Consider the following 23,588-nt stretch of genomic DNA (forward strand, 5'->3'; position numbering starts at 1 on the left):
AAGCTTGATAAGTCCCTTACCGTTCGAATAAAAATTAGGAATTTTTTTTTTACACGTTCTTGTGGCATTTTTCTAATGATGGAGGATATTTATAAAGAAATCTAAACTCAAAATTGCTTTTCTGAATATTTCTTTATTCAAATCATTGTGAATCAGAAGCAGATGACAAAATGCTTTTGGATGAACCTTGTAGCTGTGACGTAGAAGCTACAACTGGAAGCCACAATCCTCCTGCTCCGCTCCATTCAGATACGTCCATTTGCAGACAAATAGATCCACGTACGTCTTTGTTTTCTTCATCTGAGCTGGCATAAAAACAACATATTAATAATTTAAAAATTGTATAGCACTTTTCTACCTTTGTCGAAGCCCAAAGTGCTTTAATGTCACAGTCCCATTCACCCATTTACACACTGATGGTGGCTCCGCTGCCAAACATTGGCGCCAACCTTCCACTAGAGACAAGGTGGGGTTCAGTGTCTTACCCAAGGACACTTTGACACATGGGCTGGTAAGGTGGGAATCGAACCTGCAATGTTCCAATCAGAGGTCTACCGTCCTGTGACTACACCACGGTCGACTCAAAATGATGATTGGAGTGGGACTTAAATGTAAAATGGCTGAAATATTTAGGTAAAACAATAAAAGATCCCGGTTTTTCTAAAAGCATTATTCTAAATGGTTTTATGGTTACTCAGGCTAAGTGTGAGGATGAGGAATGATTATGTGCCTCATTATTGTCATTTCTTTTAGTTACGCATAACTGTGTCTGCAGCCGTTTTGATTGACAAGTATCCCTATGTTTCCCGCCTATTTCCCCATGGTTTAATGACATCATATTTAGCCAGGAAAAAAATATATAACAAAACTGGTGTCAAACTGCTTCAAAAAACTATAAAGAAAGCAAAAGGTTTTTATTATTGCTATTATTTTATTTTATTTTCCCTTTTCATAAAATGAGTTGACATGACTTGTCAAATCCAGAGCTCCTCTGGTGTTTTAACATTTATTCTATCAAATAAAGACTTAATTGAATGTTCACTAAAAACAAAAAATGCATACAGTGTCAGGTACACTGTCAGAAAAAAGGGTACGGTTGGGGTACGTTTGTGAACACTTAGGGTACAAATGGTGAATTTGTACCCTAAATGAGTCATAATTACACCTTAGGGTACTCATATGTACCATTTAAGGATAAAAAAGGTACAAATATGTTTCCAACCATCAGAGGGCCCATATTTGGACCCTTTATTCCACAAAGGTACAATCACTTGTGTGACAAAAGTAATAATTCAAAGTGTATGAAACGTCACCCAAAATAATTTAATACGTTGTTGGTTATTTGGAAAAGATGCACAAAATAACCAAATATATTTAAGAGACCACACATCTTTTATGACTAGTTCTGAACAGTACACAAGCACATTATATTTTATTGATTGTGCAGAGCATCAAGATAATACATTTTAAACATGTATTAGTGTGAGCCTGTTTTTTTTTACTTATATAAGAGCTGTTTTGTTTTGCCTTTAATTTAGAGCAAAAGCACACTATAGACAAAATTATTTGATGTTTTTAACCTTATATGGTGTACTTTAACTTGGCCTAAGTTCAATTTAAATTTCTAGTCTTTGAGCTGTTAATTTATTACATTAAGTGTACATATTAGTACCTTTTAGCTTTTGTACCTACACAGGAAAAATGAGAGAGTACTTTTTTCGGAGTTACCGTCAGTAATTTTTATTTAAGTAGGTTTAAAAACGTAGAGGAAATATGTTGGAGTAAACCAGCGAGACCACGCCCACTCTACTTTCTTAAGTTTCGTTTCTTCCGCCATTTTGTTATCCCGCAGCGGACGGAGGAAGAGAGAGGCTGTGACTGAGGTAAGTCTGCTAATTGCTCAAGAATAAGGTAGAAACTTGTTTTAAGCGGGTTCGGTTATATCTGTAAGGAATAACTTTTGTGTAGTGGAATGCTGCTATTCCACCGTGTATGTGCCTGTGAGGAGATTGCAAACTACAAGCAGGAGTTAGTTTGCTAGTAACGGTTAGCCTCAGCCGTTTGAAGTTCAGCTAAATGCAGCCATTAAATAAATTAAGCTGTTGTTTTTATTGGTGTTGTACCGCGTTCCGTTAAATACATTGAAATATATACATTTTATCACTAGATAATTCTGTCGCCGTTTTACTTTTACCGATGTACGCTGGCGTTGATGCACCGGTTGTTGTTGCCTACCCCCCCCCCCCCCCCCTTTTTTTCTGTCTTTCTTAGTAAGGAAGCCAGCTACTTTTGAAACGACCAGCTCCATAATTCTTACTGATATTTATCAGGTCGAATTCAATGCGTTAATCATTTTAATCTGTAATGTGTAGGAGTCCAAAAACGTTTTATTTTAATTTTTTTTTTTACACCGCAGTATGGCGGTCCTTCCCATTTATATGTCAGCCTGCCTTAGCTGCTGTGCGCGCGCAGCCACCATTTCTCGAATGCAAGACAGTGACAGAGACTGTTTAGGTTGTCATGATCGCTCATTGTTGGTCAAGCGAAGTTTACACTGTGTTGTTGATTTTGATCATTCTCCTGAATAAATGCTGTGTTGGTACCTTTTGGTGTTGTAATGTTTTTTTCTTTTTTGTAATTATTTTTTTCCCACCAGGAAAGATGCAAGCTGTGCTTGAACATGTCGAACGCCAAAAAAAAAAAATGTTTTGAAATTCAGCTGACCTTCAAATCCTTTTGGGAATGCGGTGAGTGGAAACATCACAATTTCCAGCATTTTTCTTTACAGTCAACTTTGTGGATAAACTGTCAGCTGTGATGCAAACAGATTTTTTTAATTGCTTTTTAATTTAAAGATAATTTCTGTGCTGTATTCTAAACATAATTTTGCTGTGTTCACAGCTGCCAAAAAGTTCAACATCCCAACCTTGGACTTGAAAGTGTTTGATGACTCAAAGACAGAAGTTGATGAGGAGGTTTTTGATCTCCTGTTGAAAAACCCAAACCTTGGTGTGTTGGAAATTTGTCTGGCTGAAGATTCAAATCCAGAAGGTGAAGTTTTTCTTTTAAATTGTAATTTATCTATTTTGTTTTGAATGGTTTTGGGTAAATTCCCCTTTGATGCCTGAATTTATTTCCAAGGGAAATAATCTGTGTTTTTGCTTTCAAGTACATGCTAAATTAAGAACATTTTTGAGTTGAAGAGTTTTGATTGTATATTTGCATCAATAGGAGTCTAAGGGTTAATGATTTATTTGACAGGATAGTGTGGGGAACAAAACACGGGCAAATAAGTGAGTTTTTTATCCTATTGCTGTCTTAGACAAGATAATAAATCTGCCAAACTGTTAAGTCGGTCAGTATTTAAAAAATCTTTGTTTTTACTTTTTTTGTTTTTGCTATCATACTAATTTAAATATTACAGTAACTGAAAGCTTTAATACTTTGACAGATCAGCCGAGTTGTCCTGCAAAGAGCTGCAATACCAGTTCAAGTGGAGATACTGAAGTGGACTCAGATGACACAATAGTATTACAACACAGTCCTACAACAAGATGAAGAGTTGAAGACGCCTCACTTGCCAAAGTAAGTAAATAATCTTTTCACAAATTCATTTTAAGCATTCAAAGTCAGGCTGTCTTTATTGGAGCTATCCAGCCTTATAGATGTGAGCCAGATGCCAACTCAGACGAGGAGAATGAAGACGAGCGGAGCAGGGAGCTTGTGGCCTGCCAAATGTAGCTTGTACTTAACAACTACAAGCTTTCTCAAATTACATCTTTTCATCTGCTCCTGATTCATCCCAATTTGAGAAAATAAATATTCAGAAACAGTTTTATTCTTAAATCTTATAACTATGTCATCATAAAAATGCTACATTTTAAAAAATAATTTTCATTGGAGTGGGTCCCCCATTTTTAACATGTCGCAGTATTTTTCTCATGATGGGCACGTTTAAAAGAACACGTTTAAAACTGCACATCTGAGTATTCACTCAAATTGGGATGAATCAGGAACAGACAAAATAAATGCAGTTTGAGGAAGGTCTCTATTGTGACGCACCACATGAAATGAAGTGGGTCCGAGTCCCTCTGCTCTGCTCTATTCTGATGCATCCACTTGCAGACAAACAGATCCATTAACATCTTCATCATACTTGTCTGAGCTTGATATAAACTATGGCCGGAAAGCTTCAATATTGCTCATCATTTTGGTTTCACCACTAATGTTAGTTTTAGGTTGGAAGGACTGTAAGCTAGAGGGAGAGGGCGTAAACAAAGGGATGTTCGGACATCAGCTGAGGGTAACTACTGTGTCAATAGCCCCGCCTACAACTCAGAAGTTAATTTCTGATCAACTCCAAACCACTCTGCACAAACTGTCTTTAAACATCATCTCAAAGTGCTTTAACCCCAGTAATCAGTGCTTGCAGTTGTATTTTTTATTATTAATATGGACTTTTAAATTTGATCCAATAGGTGGTTGCTGTCATTGGTGAGGATGCATCATCCGTTGAAGGTCATGTGAATGTCCTGCATATCCAGTACAGCAAGGTGCTAAAGGATATACTAAAGAAGTACCCTTTCTTGAAGACAACCTCACGGGTCAGTGACATTTTAAATCAGTTGTCAGCTTAAAATACATTTTGAATGTCAATATAAGCTGAGACATCTGCTAAAATGATCATTAACAGCTTTAACTCAATTGTAAAAACATTGTAATTTTGTAAACCCATATATAAATATATAGTCATTCAAGCCAAGTAATATTTATACAATGAGATCACTAAAGGGAAATGGCAATGAAAGAGGCAACAAAGAATATTAGAATGTTTTATGTCTTTTGTTTGTTTTAGTTAAAGTGAATGATTAATTTTCTAATTTTTTTTCAATTTTCAGTTGTTTGATGAAGTTGACCGAATGCATCCATCACCTGTCAGGTTAAGCCAGCGCTTCAAGGACGGCGTTTACCAGTATTGTGCCAAAGGTGCTTGAGCTTGTTCAAAGAAAAGCTCCATTAGCCAAAGTCTCCAAAGAAGCAAGAGAAGAGAAGCTTGCAGAGGATCTACTAGGTATTGACATAAACGTAATCCTTGGTAATCTTTAGTGTGTTTTATAGTTCTTCTTTTTAGAATTCGTATCAATATTATCTTATCACATTTATGCATTTTATTATTTAAATTATGCATTTAAACTTGGTTATAAGTTTACTTTTTTATTATCTATTTTTAGAAAATGTAGAATGCAGTAGAAAGATGTACTTAAAATGAGGTCTAGTGCTTCTTTTGTTAATGTCACAAGTTTTATTTCATGGTTTAAAAATGGTAACTGAAGTGCTATGTGCTGTTTACAATTGATCAAATGTTAAGGTTATAGTTACAATGAATGCAATGTGAACTGAAGGAAAAATATAGATTTTTCATTATTGTAAAATTGCTAATAATTGTAAATATATGCATCCTGTTGTGACACTGTGAAGCTTAAAACAATCATACTGTGAAATGTCAGAATTGTAATTGTTTTGAATGTTTAATAAATGTGTTAAACAGTATACTGGTCTTTTAATGTGCTGTATCTGGTACAAATTTGCCATCAAAGGGTACAAAAGGCTTGTCACTGGGGCAGTACCCTTAAAAGAACAAATTTGTACCTTTTCTAAAGGTACATTATGGTACCATAACACTATAAGGTACAATTTTGTCCACAGAGGTACATATTTGCCTTTGAAAGGTACATACTGTAAGGGTACAGATACGCACCTATATGAAAGGGTACAACATTTGTACCCTTGAGGGTACTGCCCCAGTGACAAGCCATTGTACCTCTAAAGGTACAAATTTTGCACATTTTTTCTGACAGTGTATGTGCTTAGGGGAAACATGATGTCAGTGAAGTGCGTCAGAAACTTCATTTCCTACCATGAAGATGTTTTGTTTAGTGTTTAGTGGCATTTCTGGGCATGTGTGTTTGTGTTAAGGTTGGAACTGCTCTTGTTATTCTAAATCTGCTAATTGCTGTGTCTGCTGCACGCTTGCTCTTTACCTTGTCTCTCAAGGATTCAGGTGCTTTCAGTTGAGCTTACCTGAGCACACAAAAGTCCTGGTATTCCCAGGTAGTTGTTTATAGACTTGAATCCCTTTCTGCCTCTATATCCCCTTCTGTCTCTAGCCAGTCAGTCAGCATTACGAATGTCCGTAATGACAGACACAACCGCTGTGGTCCTTGTTTTTACATTCCATGCACTCACTTCCACCTTTTTTTTTTCTTTTGCTCAGATACCAAGAGACTGCAAAACATACGCTAATGGTTGAAGCTGCTTCATGTTTAGAAATAAGGTTTTAAGGCTGTAAAAGTTTGCTTGTTCTTTCCATTTCACTTAAAGTTTTTGTTCAATAGATGAGCCAAAAAGTCACTCATTTGGATTTTTTTGTTCAACTGTGGCTCATAATCCAAATAGAGAAACTGACACAAACATTTGTTGTTACAAGCCCCTAATTCGAAGATGATATTTATTTTCTTCGGTCCAATGCAAGTCTGTAGAAACTTCCCTCAAAAGTGATGTTCAGTTTGTTATTTCTGCTTCGTGTAACAAGATAAGTTCAGTTAGCATTAAGTTACCCTGTGTTTAATAATCCTCTCAACCATTTTTCTTGGTTTCTGAAATGTCAGGTGTCAACATCGTCCATGTCCTCACTGTGTAATCGCTTGTGACTCTTGAGGGCAAACTGCGTTCCCTCGTCTCCCCCTCTGTTTATTTCTAGGATTGGGGGGATTATCTTTCTCCCCATTGCGTGCTAAAGTGCAACAAAAGTAAGGCAGAACATGCTTTCACATGCAGTTGTGGGGTTAGTGTGTACTATATTATCCCCACTGCAGCTCAGGTGATGACTCTGCAGTATTTTTTTTTCTATCTATCTCTACCCTTTTATTAATGAAACTGTCCGCCCTGTACTTTTCTTGGGAGGTACAGTGTTCTTCTGTCCTTGGGACCTACATGGTATAAATCATATACATAGAAAAAAAAGGCTGTAAACTTCAGAAATGACATAGCTGGTCCAGCAATTGTTTTTTAAATTTATTCCTGGGTGGAAAAGTTTTTTCGAAGTCCACCTGTGGTGCACATATAGTAAAAAATATTGATGCTATTTTTCTGGGAAAAACGTTTGGCGACACAACATCTGGGAACCATTGTGGGTTAACAGCTGGTTGCTTCATTTTGGGAACGATAAGCAGAATTTCAGAGATTTAGGCTTATCTTTTTAATTGGAGAATGATTTGTGTCCGTCCCACATCTCTTACATAACATTTTGTCATAATCTTCTCAGCACACAAAATTGCATATATATATTCCAAAATATATCACCAAGCGGCGCTCCCCTTATTAGCTCCATTTGCAAATATAGTTTATTTTTACTGTGAAATAATAATTATGTGCACTACACATCATTGTTGTGTTTATGAGTGTCTATTTAGGGTCCACATTTGTTACAGGACAATCTTTTGTTGCGTGGTGGGACCAGCAGAGCAAAAATAAGCAGGACATGAGTGTATTTGTGGTGGAAAGCGATGTGGAGCTAACTGCATCTCCGGACTGATCTGATGTGGGACAGCCACAGAAAGTCAGTGTAAAAACGTGAAACATGGTGAGATGTTTGTCTGTTTTTGCCTGAAGAAAATGAGATGCAAAGCTTTTAGGATTGTTGTTTAGGTTTAATTCTTAATTCAGGCTGGTAGCCCTGATAGCAGTGCAGAAATCTTTTTCTGCAAATATTTTTAAAACGGCTGAGAAATGTCTGAAAAAGGAGTTGAGGGAGTTGTATAAGCATAAAGGTAGAGCCTGGTCAAAATAATATTGCAAAATAGGGGCGGACACAAGTTTTGAGTGGTAGGCCACAAACATTTGACAGAAGGGCCGGACCAGAAGCACATCCGTGCCGTGCTTTGGTAATCCATTTTATAGAGAAAAAGGAATCACATGGAATCTGGATGAAAAGATGCTTTGTTTTTCATTGAAAAATAACAAATATATTTTAAAACAGGACATATTGGAGTTTTCATGTCAAAAATGTGGCTTTTGTTCTCATTTTAGTGCCAATTGCACCAATGGGTTGATGTCCCTCAAGTAAAAACGTAAACTTAGAGAAATGCTGCGTGCATGTGGTGTTAGAATTATTGAGAAAACGAGTATCTGACTCGGAAAACATGTGAAGAGAAAAACAACAAATCTTCCTACGTCAGATGAATGCAGATCAATTTTTGGCACCTACACAAAGCGATTTGTAGTGCACCATCTATGGAGACACACAAAAATGATAAAACATTAATAAAGGTTATCAATACAATTAGTTACAGTTTGATTGGCCAGAATAAATAGTTTAACGGGCTGCATATATTCCCCAGGCCATAGTTTGCCCTCCCCTATTCTAGAGGGTACATCTGCATGGAAGTAGAGGACATGTTATTGTGAACCCGAGCTGGTCATCCATGATAGGCCCCAAATTTGGCAAGACTGGTCAGAAAAACGGTGTGAGGTCAGTTGAGGTTCAAGCCAAAAAGTTAACAATGTGGAACAGTAGGGAGGCAGTAAGAGCTCACAGTCTGCAGACATGCCAGATATGCCCAGTTCCCAAAGAGAAGAAAGAATTGGTGAATTGTGGTGCTGAAGGCTATAAAAAAAAATCAAGCAGGATTAAAACAGACGGCTGGATCGCAGCTTGAAATGAAAAGCTAAAACCGGAATTGATGCACGGTGTCGAAGTGGTTAGCGCTCTTGCCTCACAGCATGAAGGTCCCCAGTTCAACAGAAACAGAACACCAATGGGGGACCTTTCTGTGTGGACTTTGCATGTTCTCCCTGTGCAGTCATGGGGTTTCTCCAGGGACTCTGGCTTCCTCCCACCGTCCAAAAACATGCTTCGTAGGTTAATTGGTTTCTCCTAATTATCCCTAGGTGTGAATGTGAGTGTGCATGGGTGTGTGATTTGTGGCCCTGAGAAAGACTCGCGACCTGTCCAGAATGTCCCCAGCCTTCCCCCACGAGTGGCCAGGATAGGCTCCGGCAGCCCCATGACCCCAAAAGGGAATAAATGGGTTTAGAAGATGAATACATGGATGCCTAAATTTGGATCCAGCTATAAAAGAAAGAAAAAGAAATCACTCAAATTTCTGCTTTCTAAATTAAGGTAATTTTGAAGCCGGAGTGGCTTAAGGCATATTTGCATAATGCTTCATGTCCATATGATTGATCTACCTGCTTTTGATTCTTGTTCCCCAGTTTAAAGCTTAAGATTAATATTTTCCTGCAACAAAAACATGTTCTTAACAAAACAAGTCATAAAGGAATTATTAAAAACAAGTTGGGTTTATTATGAGCTAAGTGCTGCTTGCTTCCTCGTTAAATAATCATGTGCTTGAAGGGTTATTAGGCACAAAGTAACGTATAAGTGGCAACTTAAAGTAAAAAGTAGGCTCTAAATTTGGGCACACTCAAAAAACGGGAAGAAGCTAAGCTAAGTATCCTTAATTCCCTCTCAAAAACCATTTCCAATGATAAAAAGTTGACTTTGGAAGAGGGGTAAATGGGTAAAACCGTAAAAAAAGATGTTTTATTAGGACCTCAACAACATTTCTGCCCATAAAAAAAATTAAATGTCTTCTTAAATCGAGTCTGTGAGGGGAAAATGATATTTATGTGTATATATCTGGAAAGTTTTGCACTGAATAGTTAAAAAAAATAAAAACTAGGGCAGGAGTTCTGTCTTGTGAGAACTGCTGTCAAATTCCTTGTCCAGATTGCCATTGCTGCCTCTTTATAGATTTTTTTAAGCTTAAGGGAAACAAATAAAAGCTAGTTAAAAAGGGGGGGGAAACTAGAGACAAAAATGAAAAATGTTGTGCTTTAAGCAACTTTTATAAGAGTGTTTCAAACTCCCCTTTTCCTAAAGGTAAGTAATTCCCAGTGGCTCCAAACAAATTCAGTGACATTCATTTTATTAGTCACATCATTTATATTTGTGGATATCTTCTGAATAGATATGTTTAGCATGTAGCTATGTGATGTAAAAATAGACTGAGGGGATTTCAGAGAGCAGTGTGCGCATGAAAACATACTCCTGGCTCCTAAACAAAGCCACACAATGTACCTAAATATATTACAATTACGTAAACCCAGAAGTGGCTTCTTTTTCATCATCTCTGTAAGGGGAGTCATTGGTCCATGAATAAATATGTTTCAGTTGTGTACTACAAGGTTACAGCTGCTGATTTAAGCGTGCATGCTTTTAGTATTTGGTTTAGACAGAGGCTGCTATCTTGCTGTTTGTAACTGCAGATAATGATGAATGCAATGTTAAAGAGGTGTGCAGAAACTTACATGTCTCACATTCTGTACCGATTTAGAGCAGCCAAACCTTGAGTTGAACAAGACAGCTTAATGAGAGGCTTTGATTGCTGAAGGTGTTACTGGTTTTCCTCTGATATCGTTTTATCTATTAGAACAAAGACAGGTAAGGCTGTATAATGATCCTTTCTCTGTTCTTTAGTATGCATGCAGAACAAGTGTCTGCAGCCAAGGTTAACAAAGCAAAGACAATTGCTCAAAAGTATAGAAACTCTGGGCCCAGACTTGTCTTTGAATGATAGCGTGTCGTCATAACTGCCTCAGGATATGAGACTTGCAGAGACCTTTAGGACTGAAAATCTTCTTAGCTCTTTGACATCATGGTTCTCGGAGCATCTCTGTCCTCAGTTCACGGGAAAAGGTAGATAAATAAAAACCACAAGAGAAAAATAGTTTGTTTTGAATATATTTTTTGGGGATACGTTTTGTATATAATGTTTAAAACCAAACTTTTGTTTGAGTTAGTAAAGTTTAGTTGAATAGTTTGGTTTTGTCCCTTGAGGTCTATTCAGAGGACACACCCGGTCCTCCCACCTCTGCTGCAAGATAAGACGAACAGCTGGGGTAAGGCCAGTCCCAACCCTGACCCTGATGACCCTGAATATAGCACCTTAAGCACATTTGAAGTTGCACGCTCAAAAGACCTTTTTGATCCCCCTTTGAGCTTCTATTAAGATGCTAAGCTGGAACTGCAGTGACTTGATTTCAAACACAGACTTCTTTTATTGTCACGTCAACAGCATGTCAGTATGCCAAGAAGGGGAATGCTATAGTGAAATGCAAATGTTAAACAAATTCATACAAAGTCTCTGGAGGAGCTTTCATTCTCCGTCACAGTCGGAGTATGTCTTGAGAGTGGCATGGCTCTCAACTCATAAAAGCAGCTGATAGCTCCCTTTGAGGGTTCTGCCAGTGGTTCAGACTCTCATCTCCACCACCTGCCTGCCATCCGTGTGGTCTAATAGGCAGGATATAAGGAATCATGTTGAGGAATGGGAGGGAAGAGCAGTCTGAGGAGATGAAAGATAGAAGTGCTTGGTTGGTCCCCGTACTGGTGGGGGCAAGCCATCAAGCTGCTTCCTGTCGCCTGTAGCGATGTGATGAGTGTGTTGTTGTGCACCTCTCGCTTACCAGCCCTTGTGTTGACACGCTCCTAGCGCTGACATGTGAGAGGTGATCCCGATGTGAATACAACCGCATCTACACACGAATAGGGCTTGTTTTGAATTTTTCCATAGATTAGCTATAAACAAAAAAGTCAGGTATGTGAAAAAAAAAAAAAAATTTGTAGATGTGTTTTTGAAAATATATGCCACAAACTACAATGCTTAAAGTCAGAGAAGGAACTCGTTTTTTTTATTTTTTTTAAATCCTGTTTGTGTCAGCATCTAAGAGATTTCAAGAGTCAGTGATAAACAAGGGAATAAAAAAATATTTTATCCAAAAGATGGCTTAAAAGTCAAGCAAAATCTTTTGCAGATCCACACATCTTTTGAGCATTTTAAAAGTGTTTTTTTAATTATTTATGTCGTTTTCAGTCCAAATAAAAAAAAGAACTGTTGTTTTCTTGGACATAGTTTCTGCAGAGTGGTAGTAGTTCATTAGACATTCAACGCCAAGTTGTGAGCAACCCTGCTCCCTTTTTTGTCACCAATACCTGAGAGCTCTCTGTTTACATGCTCTCCCGCTAGCCTTCAACCCCTCACACCCAACCTAAAAATACAGATAGCGATGACATTAGCGAAATTGGAGCTATTTAGCCGTACAGATGTCAGCTTAAATGAGGAAACGCAGATTTACACTTGGTGAACCTGTTGTCCTAAGTCTATTTCTATTGGTTACAAGAATGAGGAAGGGTTTTAGTGTGTATCTGAGAGATGGATGGTCTGTTTTTAAATTAATTTGTTTTAAATTATTTAGCTATAATAATGATGATTGATTTGATTTTTTTCTGTTCCTGATTCACAACTATTTAAATAAATACATATTTGTGAAAAATTGAAATATTAAGCATTATTTTCTTTACACGTCTTGTACCTTGAGAAAGATGCCACGAAAATATGTTATGTTCATCGAAGTGAATCTTCAAATATGTGTCAGCGGCACATATATTTCTGGTATTTATCTTTAAAATTTTTGTTAATTGAGTATTTTTAATAAGATATTAACTATAAAAAAATATTTGCATTCCTAGAGGGACTTGTTCTCTTTTATTTACCTTTAAATTCACTGTACAAAAGCGTTCAAATGTAATGATTTAAAAAATACCCTGTGTTTAGATGAACCCCTCCCCCTTTAAGAAATGGCGAGAGATGCCTTCCTGACTTAAATTAACCAGACCATGCAAAAGCTTATCGTGGTTTTCCAGCACATAAGCCTGAAGTGAACAGTCACATATTAACAAGCGAATGGGACAACAGAGGAAGGAAAAAATGCCAGAGGCTGCAGGTCTAGACAACCGGTTGATCTGATACACTGGTCACATTTCACCCTTAAAATCCTCCAGTAATTGGCTTAGCCATTACAGTTTTCACTAAATTCTTCTCTAGTAAGGTTATAAGTGGTCAGTGAAGGAGCACATTTTTAATGAGAAAAATGTTGCACCTTTGAGGTATTGCACACGCCTTTCATTTCTCAGCCAACAGTTGGATTTAAATTTGAGGTTTTTGAAGTAAATTGGCTTGCTTTTTAAATGGTATCCCCCGGATGCGGTCACATCTTTTGGATAATTTTGCAATCACCGAAGCAACCTCTTCTCAAACTTCACTTGTTTGACATTTTCCCTGATGGTTTTTGAAAAGTGTAAAAAAGCACCTTAATTACTCTCCGACATCAGATTGGTATGTCTGCCATGGTGCTTCCTCACTGTTCCACGGGAGTGAAGTGCATTAGTGAAGTCCCGCAATTTGTAACCTCCATAATCACAGATTTACATAATCTATCCAGATAAAACGCAGAGGTCTGTCAGTGTATCTGATATAGCTACAGTTTCCAACAAGAAGTTAAAAAATAAAATACATTTTTGCAGCCTTGGTGTTTCCAGAGGACTTTGAACCCCCACGAGTATCCCTTTTATATGCATATTAATAAACTTGGCACATGTTATACTGGCTAGGCTAATCTTTAGTCCAATATTATATTAGGGAAACAATAACCAGTTAAATCCACCAACATTTTCTTCTGCTTTTCATGAATGCAGAATAGCATTGTTATCTTTAACATGCAGGTTTGCACAGCTCTGCTCGATGTTTCCCTTTCACCGGCTGTAAACAAAGGACCAGGAGTCATTTAACACTTCTTTAGGAATTACCAATTCATCTTTTCAGGGAGCATTTCCTTTTTCCGGCTTAAGCTTTTCTGCACATAATGATTTGCAAAGGAACAACTTTGAAATGCAGCTCAAACGTGTTGCCATAAATGACACTGGTGAAGGACAACCCCGAGAGAAAACTCGCCAAATTCCCAGCTTTATTAGTATGGAGCTCATGAGTCTGTGGGACTGTGATGGGGTTTTATATTCTATGGCCTCACACGGCTGCTTTCAGCAAACAGTCCACCATTATTTGGTCTGACAAGAGAGCAAACAGTGTGCATTCAAGGGTCAAGAAAACACACACACCCCCCAACTCCCCTTGTTAGAGTCTGTATTCCTATGTTGCTTTGTTTTCGCCTCGATTTTCACACTATGCATGCATGTCCTTTGTATCCCTCTCCGTTTCCTTTTTCTGCCCATGCAGCATCACTTTATAAAAGTTTCACTTTTATAGGCAGTTTGTGTCCATGAGCTCCTTTGAGAGGCGTCCTTTGTCTTCAGAATAAAACTGTTTGTATTAAGTGAAATGTTTGTGAGTATGCTGAAGCTGTGCACCACAGTGTTCCCACAACAGGTAATTGACTGGTAATGAGTGAGAAACTCAAGATGTTAAATCCACAGTGACCTTTATGTAAATGCTGAAAAAGCCCTGTGGCTGCTAATTTAGCCTTTTATTGTTGCTCCGCTCGCCTTTGAGAGTCTGGGCTTTTGCTCCCCAACCATGTGGCCGACTGTTAATTAAGACACTGGAGGCTGCACCCTATTTGACTGACAGGAACGCTTTTCAAGGGCAATCAAGGAATACATTGTTCTCACCTTAGCAATGCAGTCAAACGTCAACTGTTTTGTGGCTTGAGATAAATGTATGTTTGATTTGTTGTTCTTTTTTGTGGTGTTCTCAACATTCCTGCATTTTGTTGGAGGATTAGATGATATTATAGTCATTCAGTCCCCGTCACACCTAACTTAATTTCCAATTATATATTAAAAAAAAAATCTTCAATGTTTTTCCATTCAAGGTTATGCAAAATTAAGTGGACTCCTGGATTTAATGTGAGTTACGAATGAATGACATACGGCATGTGGGGGTTAAAGCTAATGTTTGCTACCTAAAACTGCATTCACAACGCTCTCGGAAAGCGATCACTTTCAATGATACGTCTATCTAAATGTGCCGTTCAGGCTTCCATGTTCGAAATCTTCACGTTCACGCAAGTTTTTATGACAGTTTTTGGGGTGCGACCGTTGAACCCCAGTTGATAGTTAAACCAGATCAAACATTGACCAAGCAGAGGCTCTGATTTGGTAGCGACGCATGGAGGGCATCCCCTTTGATTCACTGAACCATTTGAAATTTGATCTTGGAGGAGATATTGATAATTGCGTTTTTTTGCCTGGCTGGACATGTCTTTCATATATCAGATTAGAGATTTAAGAGAAAAAGCCTGGAGCAGGATTCACGTGCGCTAGTATTGGGTAGCGGCTCAACTCGTGTTTAAGAATGCGCGTTTGGTGGTTATTGGTCCCATGCCCTTTTAAAACTTAGCTCAACTGGTGTAGCACTGACCAAGAGGGCATTTGAAACAAACAGAGAACAAATCTTACAGTTTGTTCTTTAGCTTGACCTTCAAATAAAAGCCAAAAGTTTGATTATATGTAGGGAAAAAAATTCTATAATGCCAGATTGACTAATAATGTAAATAGGAAAATTTGTTCTATTTTTTTATAATAATTTCAAAGTTTGAACAGTTCAAAGTGCTTTACAATAAAAACATTTGCTTTGTTATCATATTCACAATAACATCCAACCTTAATTGCAACACTTAAAAAAAAAAAAAAAAAGATCAGATATTGCTAAAACAAACTGTGACTGTTTTGAGCTTGAAGCTTACTGTGACTACGGCAGCTCCCAACCCTGTTAGTAACGCGTAAAAAAAAAAATCACATTCAGAACACCACTACACATTAGCCACATTAGCGTATTCTCAGCCAAACAGAGCCAGATACCTCTAAAAAGTGTTTAAACATCCATGCTTAAGACGCTCCTCCTTGTAAGGCACTCTGTTGTTTTGTTATAAAAAATTAAAGGGTCTATATCATTCTCTTCTTAAGTCTTTCAGAGTAAATATTTATATATGTGACCATACCTTTAGTACTCTAAATAACGATTTCTAAATGAAATATTAGTTATTTTCGCAGCTAATTTTCCTACCTAGAAGTAAAACGCCTAGACGTCTAAGGCACCGCCCTTTGCTCCTCGTGGGTGCTGCCCATTTCATGACGTCAACCTAGAGCCGACCTCGGCAGTGTCTGTGTTTCAGCAGCCCAGACTCTTCCTGGACGGGGTTGTTCCTCACTTATTTCTGTCACAATGTGAGAACCCGCTTGTTTTTATGGATTGGGAGGGGCTGATGCTCAGAGAGCACATTTTTGGGGGAATACTCAAAATGTGAGAGTGGATCAAAATACAGCTTTCGGGTCGTTTAAATGGGTTGTTTTAAGATTATAATACACTTAAAAGTTCAGAAAAGTTGATATTGCATGATATAGGCCCTTTAAGATGTTTAAGTGTGCCTTAAAAGCCTTAAAATTTTGGAAAATACGGTATGCTAAATGCTTTTTCTTCTCCAACCTGACCAGTCGGTGTGTTCCCCTCCAGGCCTTTTGTCAAGTCTTTTTTGGAGACGATGTCATTTGTGGTGCTGTGTGAGGATACTGGAGCATGAAGCTGGCTCCCAGGACAGGGCCGACCTTTCCTGTAATCACTGTACAGTGTTGCGTTTTGTTTTTTTTATGGTGCCACAAACAAAGGAGCAGCATTTGAAGGCAGAGCTCTTAGAATCTCTTAATGCTCTTCCACACTTTTAACCCAGAAGAACTTTTATGTCCTGTTCCCTCAACAACCTTGGGCTGCAGTTAAAAATGAAACAAGAGGACAAAAGGTGCTGATTTTTGCTTTAAAAAAAAGTGTTTTTAGCTCAACTTTTTAAATGCAAAATAAATTGATTTGACAGGTTTTGGCCGGTTTAATTAACTTTTTTCATCCAATCACAATTATGTTCTTAAGAAATTTTCTCTGAACATAAGGAGCAACGATTTTCTTTAATTTACTTTTTATTAATTTTTTTGCTAAAAGAAACAAACAAATGAAGAGGGTTTGTTAAGAAACCTCTATACCCAATCACACTTTGTGAAAAAAAGTTTGGCCTCTGCATTCCATAGGTATAAAGAGTGTAATCACCTTTAATCACCTATACGTGGCTCAGATGTTAATCTCATTGAACTTCTCCCACTGAGAGCACAGCTTTGGCTGCCTTAAGCCTCGCATGGCTCTGTGACCCAGCCATTTTGTTCAGAATCACCTCTGGTCTCTATTCCAGGCCCTACGAGTGTTGCATCAGAATGACCACTGGCTGCAGAGCAGCTTTGCAGCAGACCGGTGCCCTCAGAGAACAGAGAAGAGCTTACGACCTGTAAAATCATAACTCTTCTAAACCTTTGGTCAACCCCCCTCTCATTACTGCAAATACAGGTCTTAGAGTGGTGATGCCATGTTCTCTCTGCTTTCCTCAATCTCCATGGACTTTTTTTCCTTTCAACAGAATTATCAAACCTTTATTTTTCCCTTGATCTAAGTGGTACAAATATTGGTTTGCATGGTCTGAGAGACGATGAATCTTCAATCTTAGTCAGAGGATCTACTGTGCATGTTAAGGATTACGTAATGTTTGTTTGCCACACAGTTTTTTTTTTATCTTGCTGCTTCAAAACACACAGACACAAATTATTTTTTTATATGTTGAAGCATCTGGGGTTCATACATGTATTTACTGAAACTTCAGACATCAACAAGAATAAAAAGGAAACTTCACCAGCAACCCAGAAATCCTGAAAAGTTACTAAAGCTCCCAAAAGTTATAGAAAATGCATTTTCAAAAGCAGTCAAGCAGACATTTTGACTTGTTGTTCTAATAGAAGCTAAATTAATTAACCTGAAAGAATAAATATATATTTATTTTCACATTTAAACTGATCAAATGAGAATAATCAGCATCATTTAGACTAATATGATTCAGACGTATAAACATTTGGTGGATTTTTATGAAGTTGTCATGTGAAAAAAAATGTCTTGACTGATTTGTTAGATTACTGGATTTTTTGCTTTTTAGCATTTTGTCATAATCTAAAGTAATTAAAAAAATCTGATTTTATAAATAAGTCACTTTTTTTGATAATAATGTACATAGATTTTTGGAATTTCAGCTAAAAACATACAAACCCTTTAAAAAGTACTACAAATTCCTAATAAAATTGAAAAAATATTCAATAGGCAAAACAGACTTAGCTTAATTACATTTAGTTTCAACTGAAATGTTAGAATTTTGGAATAACACTGTCCTTGGCAAAGATTAGCCAAGGACAGTGTGAATTTCTACGTAACAAATATGCTCTCTTTCAAATGTAATTTTTTTATATGCTCCTCATAAACAACAACTGGAAAAAAGAAATAATCAGAAATGCAATTTTAATCTTGATTTTCTTAAATTACCTCCGGCAAGAGAAAAACGCCCGAAGAACATGTTTAAAACACCAAAACACTTTCACTATAAAGGGCCTTTAAACTTTTAACTTTACCAAAAATTTTTCTAAATGTAGAACCAAGAAAATACAGTTTGAAGGGAAATTGGCCCCAAAATACGTATTAAAGTAAGCACAAAACCATAAAAAATGACTAGAAACAAAAGGCAACTAAACAATGAAAGATTCAGACGGCGAAAAAAGAAAGTGTTTCAACCATATAACAAATAAATGCAAATATTTCTAGAGTAAAGGAAGTATGAAATGAAGAAATACATCTTAGTTGGTCCTATTTACCATTATCCCCCAAAGTCAATGTGACCACAGCTGAAGTTTTAGTGAGTCATAAACTTTAAAAAACACATAAAGGACCTCAAAAGACATTTGTTAATTTCATATTTTATGATCTTTCCATCATAATTGCATTATCCATCATACATACATTTTTAACTGAATTATGCAGTGAAAATTGCTTTGCCTGGAGTCTCACTTTTCTCAAATATTTTCAATAAAATATGCACTATGATTAGCCTAACATTGGTCACATTTATTGCCTTTTGTGCAACTTTTAAAAAAATATTGAAATCATTTTTTTGAATACTGCTGGCCTGGTATTTGAAACAATTCCTTCTAAGTCGTGGGTCATGTGGAAGTACGTATACATTTATATCTTAGGACAATATAAATATAGAAGTCGATTATCAACTTGTTGAATTTCCAGGTTAGTTGCATTTGTCCTGCATGATCAGCCAGCGCCACTCTGCTGTGTGGGCAACTGTCTCCTTGCCCAAATTAACAGATGACAGATGACGGGGCACCACGGCTCCACAATGTTGCCCAAATAAGGCCTGAGCACACGCAGCACGTATGCAGGGAGGAGACGGGGTCGACAAGTTGGCACAGTCCAGCCTCAAACATTCTTTTGCTCCCCTCAAAAGGGTTTCTGTCCCTCCTCATCCGATGCATAACATGGATTTGGAGCTTGAACCTAAGCATAGGTTATAATGATGGAGAGAATGCACGGACCCTGTTCAATAAATGATGAAGACTGTGCTGAAAATATTGATGCTTTGTGGACATAGAGTCAAATAATAACCCAGCTCATCCACTGAGCTGCCCCACTCTGAAAACTCACAGGCAGAGAGCAGTCATGCCATCCACTATAATCTGTCACACTGCAGAGAAGCCCTGTTAAATATTAACTCCTGTGTTTTCCTTGGAGCTTTTTTGCTTCAAGTGGACTTACTCCCCCCCCCCCCCCCCCCCTCTTTATCTTAATTAGAAACAAATTTGGAGGAGTGAAGTGCTCCTCTGGAGGTGAGCACCTCAGCCCCCCCCCGAAGGCCACATTACTGCAGCTTTTACTCGGACTTTGAGGTCCCATAAAATTAATGTTTGCTTATGTCATTCTGGCTTTGTAAACACAGTAAAATCTTGGAGGGCAAATCATTTTTAAAGCTTTAAAACTGTAGCGATGGGGTGTAGACTTCTCTGAACTTGTTAGATGGGAGGGATGAATAATTAATCGAGCCAATTAAAGCTTCTGAATACCACTGGAGGCAAACTGGTGTTTGATGTGATTTATTTTGGCAGGGAGACCACCCTCGTTGACATTTTGTTTTACAGATTCTTCTCTCAATGCCTCGTCTTTAACAAACTTCTGTTGAACTGTTATTTGGTTATTTTTCTAAAGATTTTTTTCTTTTTTCTTTTTTTACATAGAATGGATTTGGAAGTTATCTGTAAAAAATTGAGCTGTTTTTTGTCGTGATCCTAGTGGAGGTGAGGCTTCACAGCTCACAGATCACACACTCAGTGTTTTTGCAGAGCCACATCGGTGGCTTTAATCAAAACTCTTCTGTCATGCAAAGGTCATCTGTCAACAGTAGAGCGATCCAGAACACACAGGATGAGAAAATCCCTTTTTGTGGGAGACTTAACATCACTTAAAATGATCATTTTCCCCCCAAGACCCAAGGATCAAGAGGGTCCCTCACTTTAAAATGTAATAGTATAACAGTCATTGTACATTTTCAGGACATTTAAGCAAATGTTTGCGCAACCTTTTTGCTAATCATCTTTTTCCTTTCCCATGCTGTTTTTATTGTGATGTCTTCCTTGTTCTCATTGTTGACCTATAAGAAACAGATCCCACTTCTGCTCTGTACACTATTAAATGATTCAACTACACGTGAATTTTGTAGGACAGAAGGAAATCGTAAAGTCATGGCTGAAGCTACACGCTTTCTGGAAGTTCTCTTTCAGTGTTGACTCTCAGCCTGTATTACCTTCAGTCTTTTTATTATGTTATTTATTTAGGCTGGCGCAGCCCCAGCATCAATTATCTGCACCAGTGTTGACTTCATAAGTGTATGAATCAAGTAAAAATAAAAACGCTTTTTGTCTTCTGAGTGCATCGCTACTCAACCATACTAAACCATTCCAGTTCTGTGTTCATTAAACATAATTGCCATTAAAAATTCATACTTGCCATAGGGTAAGACAAATATATATTTTTTGATCCTTTGCTTTTATGCAGAACATCGGCTTACCATCTTTCTCTTTCAGTTACGGCACTAAAATATGAAATTGACATTAGTGCTAATGGCATAAAGCCCCGTTTCTGTGGATTTTCTTCATAAACAAACATTATTATGCAAAACAAAAAGACAGTGGATACACATTTTTTGCACATACTCACACTCAAACATATAGCAACAAAATTTTCTTTTGCTTCAAATGGGGGGTTCCAACTTTTGGCAAAGTGGACCAGATTTGGTGAGGTAAAAAGGTGTGAGGGTCAACCAATCGGCCTGCATTCTCTGAATCATAATAACCTGAAATGCAACTGAATTGTTTGTTCACCTTTTGGCACATCCCTTCGGGGGTTGCCACAGCAAATCAGCTTTCACTGATTGGCACAGGTGGTCTGGCAGAGTTTTTTGTACGCTTTTGATTTTTTAAACTGCATTTTATCCGGGCTTGGGACCGGCACAGAGACTAAAGTCAAACGTGCAAACACATATTTTCCAAATTCCCCTAAACAAAAAGTTTTAAAAAAAAGTCCCTTTATTCCTCATTTTCCCCCTTCCAGTGTTCAAACTAAAATTTCAATGTCCAATAAAGAAATGGAATGATCTCACCATGTGCTTGTGGTTTCTCCCTTTAATCCAGCTTTCTTGGGTGAGTTATCCTTGTTTTTTATTTCTTCCTGGGGTCCCTCTCTTGTAACCTCCAGCCTTTTCTCTTTATTTCCTCCTCTGACAGCTGCCGACGCCCCAAACTTTTCTCCTTTTTCTCCCATGGCTGGTGACTCCGTCCACTTCCTCCAGAATTCACATAATCCAACACCGAATTATAAACAATATTTATACAAACATAAAAAAAAAAATCTGATGATCAGAGTGGGACTTTAAGAAAAAGGATACGGATGTAGTTAAATGGTCGCCTGAAAGTGGCAGATTTGGTGACCACATCAGGCCGGGCGGGATGGAGCCGACAACATCAGCTGTGCCCAACATAAACACTTGCTGCACTCTGAACCCTCAGAACTGTGTCTCAGCTGGCAGTTTTACTTTCTGTTACTTTTAACTCTGTCAGGTGTTTGGTCGCCTGTGTTGTTTTGGATCTCACTGCGTTCATCCAATTACAGCAGCAGCCAGCAGGCCTCACTTCTCACTGCACTTTGACTTTCATTAAAGAGTGGGCTTTTTTTTTAGACTGCCAGCTACTGCTTTGGAAATAATGAAATCGAAGCGTGATGTGCTTTTTGGTGAGTCACTGTATATTTATGTGTGCTTTCTGTATTTTTATGTGTAACTTTGTGTACCTGTGTGTGTTTGATGGCTGTTTACGCTTTGAGTCTTTATAGTCGAATGGTAGCAGCCATGCCCTCCAGTGTTTTTGCTATTGCCTTTGAATGCGGCTTCAAAAAGGCAAAGTCGAAATAACCAAGTTCAGACAGAAGACAGATACTCTTTATCTCAATTAAAAATGAAGCAATTATATTTCACAAACCATATTCCTTTTGCACAAAAGCCCTGCACACTGTATGCCTTCCAGTAAGCGCAGGCGTGGAATAAAAATCAAGTCCTTAAGGTATCCTGAAGGTAGAGGGGATAGAAAAAAAAAAGCTCAAAACACATTTGAATATTTGAGGTTCTACGCATTGTCTTTGTGTTTTGTTTGCAGGTGGAAACCAGCTCAGAAACCAGCAATTTCGCCTGAACTGGGCTTGGATTTCGTTGGAAAAGGAACTTTACATCGTGGACGAGGAGGTCAAATTCTTGGAGGTGGTTCTGAGGCGTCGTGGTTACCTAGGGGAAACTTCATTTGTCAGTAAGAGAATGCTATGTTTTTTCAATGTCCTTCTGCTTCTGTTTTTTGTAGACATACAGCATTTTGTTATAAACTTTTTAAAAGCTTCAGAAATGTTTTTTTCTTTTACAAAACTAAAAACATCTAAAACCCAGACAGAAAAGCAAACAAAGACTACATTGTTGTGAAGCAAACATTTTGATGGACAGCCACATCATTAGATATATTTTACAACAATAGTTAGGCTGATCCAGATATTTAAAGGGGTGAGAGAGGTCATGACCCTTGACCTCTTTCTCCTGACCACTGTTTATGCTCAAATCACACAAAAGCCCAGAGCAGACAGAGAATGTGTGCACATGCCTAAGGTTAAGTTAGTAGATATATACTAAAGGCCGTTCTGAGGAAGGTACTGGCTTAAACTAAGCTGTTAACGTTTACTGCCTCAAATACCAAGAATCCTCAAAACTTGCAAAATTGAATTGTCTAACCTTTTTCCATTTATTGCTCTCTAAGGGGGTGAGTCCTGATTAAAGGCAGAGCTTGTGTTAAAGGTTAAACCCCATTTCGGATCGTTGCCTTCACCTTCTTCCATGCCTCCTCTGCATCCTCTGCACCTGTAAATTTTCTTTTCATTATCCGAAACGCCTCAGGGTCCCTGGACTAATGAAACATCTCTCAGATGATATGGAAATTTTGCTAACCCTCACAGCCTCTCAATGTACAGCAAACCCGTTTTACACCAATGACTCAGTCAAATAAAAGAATATTACATTTTTATAGCTGATCTTTCTTTATGCTGTACTGAAATGAACATTTGCAACAAAAAGGTACATTTGGACCCAAATAAAACGCAAAATGGAAAATGTATTTTTCGTCTTAAAGACCCATTCCGAAGAAAATGTGTTTTAGGTGTTATTGTAACAATTTTAGCTCAAAATTATATTTTTATGAATATTTGTGAACCGAAATAGTTGTGAAT

General features: G+C 37.7%; 1 protein-coding gene and 1 long non-coding RNA gene across 3 annotated transcripts in view; both read left to right on the forward strand.

Annotated features, from left to right (window-relative positions):
- frem2b (FRAS1 related extracellular matrix 2b) overlaps positions 1–23,588 on the forward strand; it is a 70,267-nt gene that overhangs the window by 9,212 nt on the left and 37,467 nt on the right. Inside the window, exon 3 of the mRNA XM_004075537.5 lies at positions 22,481–22,627. Coding sequence (XP_004075585.1) covers positions 22,481–22,627 — 147 coding nt within the window. The remainder of the gene's footprint in view (positions 1–22,480; positions 22,628–23,588) is intronic.
- On the forward strand, positions 1,305–5,550 carry LOC111948425 (uncharacterized). 2 transcript variants are annotated; one of them, XR_013659607.1, is made up of 6 exons: positions 1,305–1,883; positions 2,657–2,747; positions 2,902–3,051; positions 3,452–3,585; positions 4,479–4,604; positions 4,899–5,550. It is a non-coding gene; the product is annotated as an uncharacterized LOC111948425 (long non-coding RNA). The 2 variants fall into 2 exon arrangements; XR_002874429.2 differs by having other exon boundaries at positions 1,306–1,883; positions 4,479–4,553.

Source organism: Oryzias latipes, chromosome 13 (genome assembly GCF_053564925.1).
Source record: "Oryzias latipes strain Hd-rR chromosome 13, Olatipes_Hd-rR_3.1".
Classification (NCBI taxonomy): Eukaryota; Metazoa; Chordata; class Actinopteri; order Beloniformes; family Adrianichthyidae; genus Oryzias; species Oryzias latipes.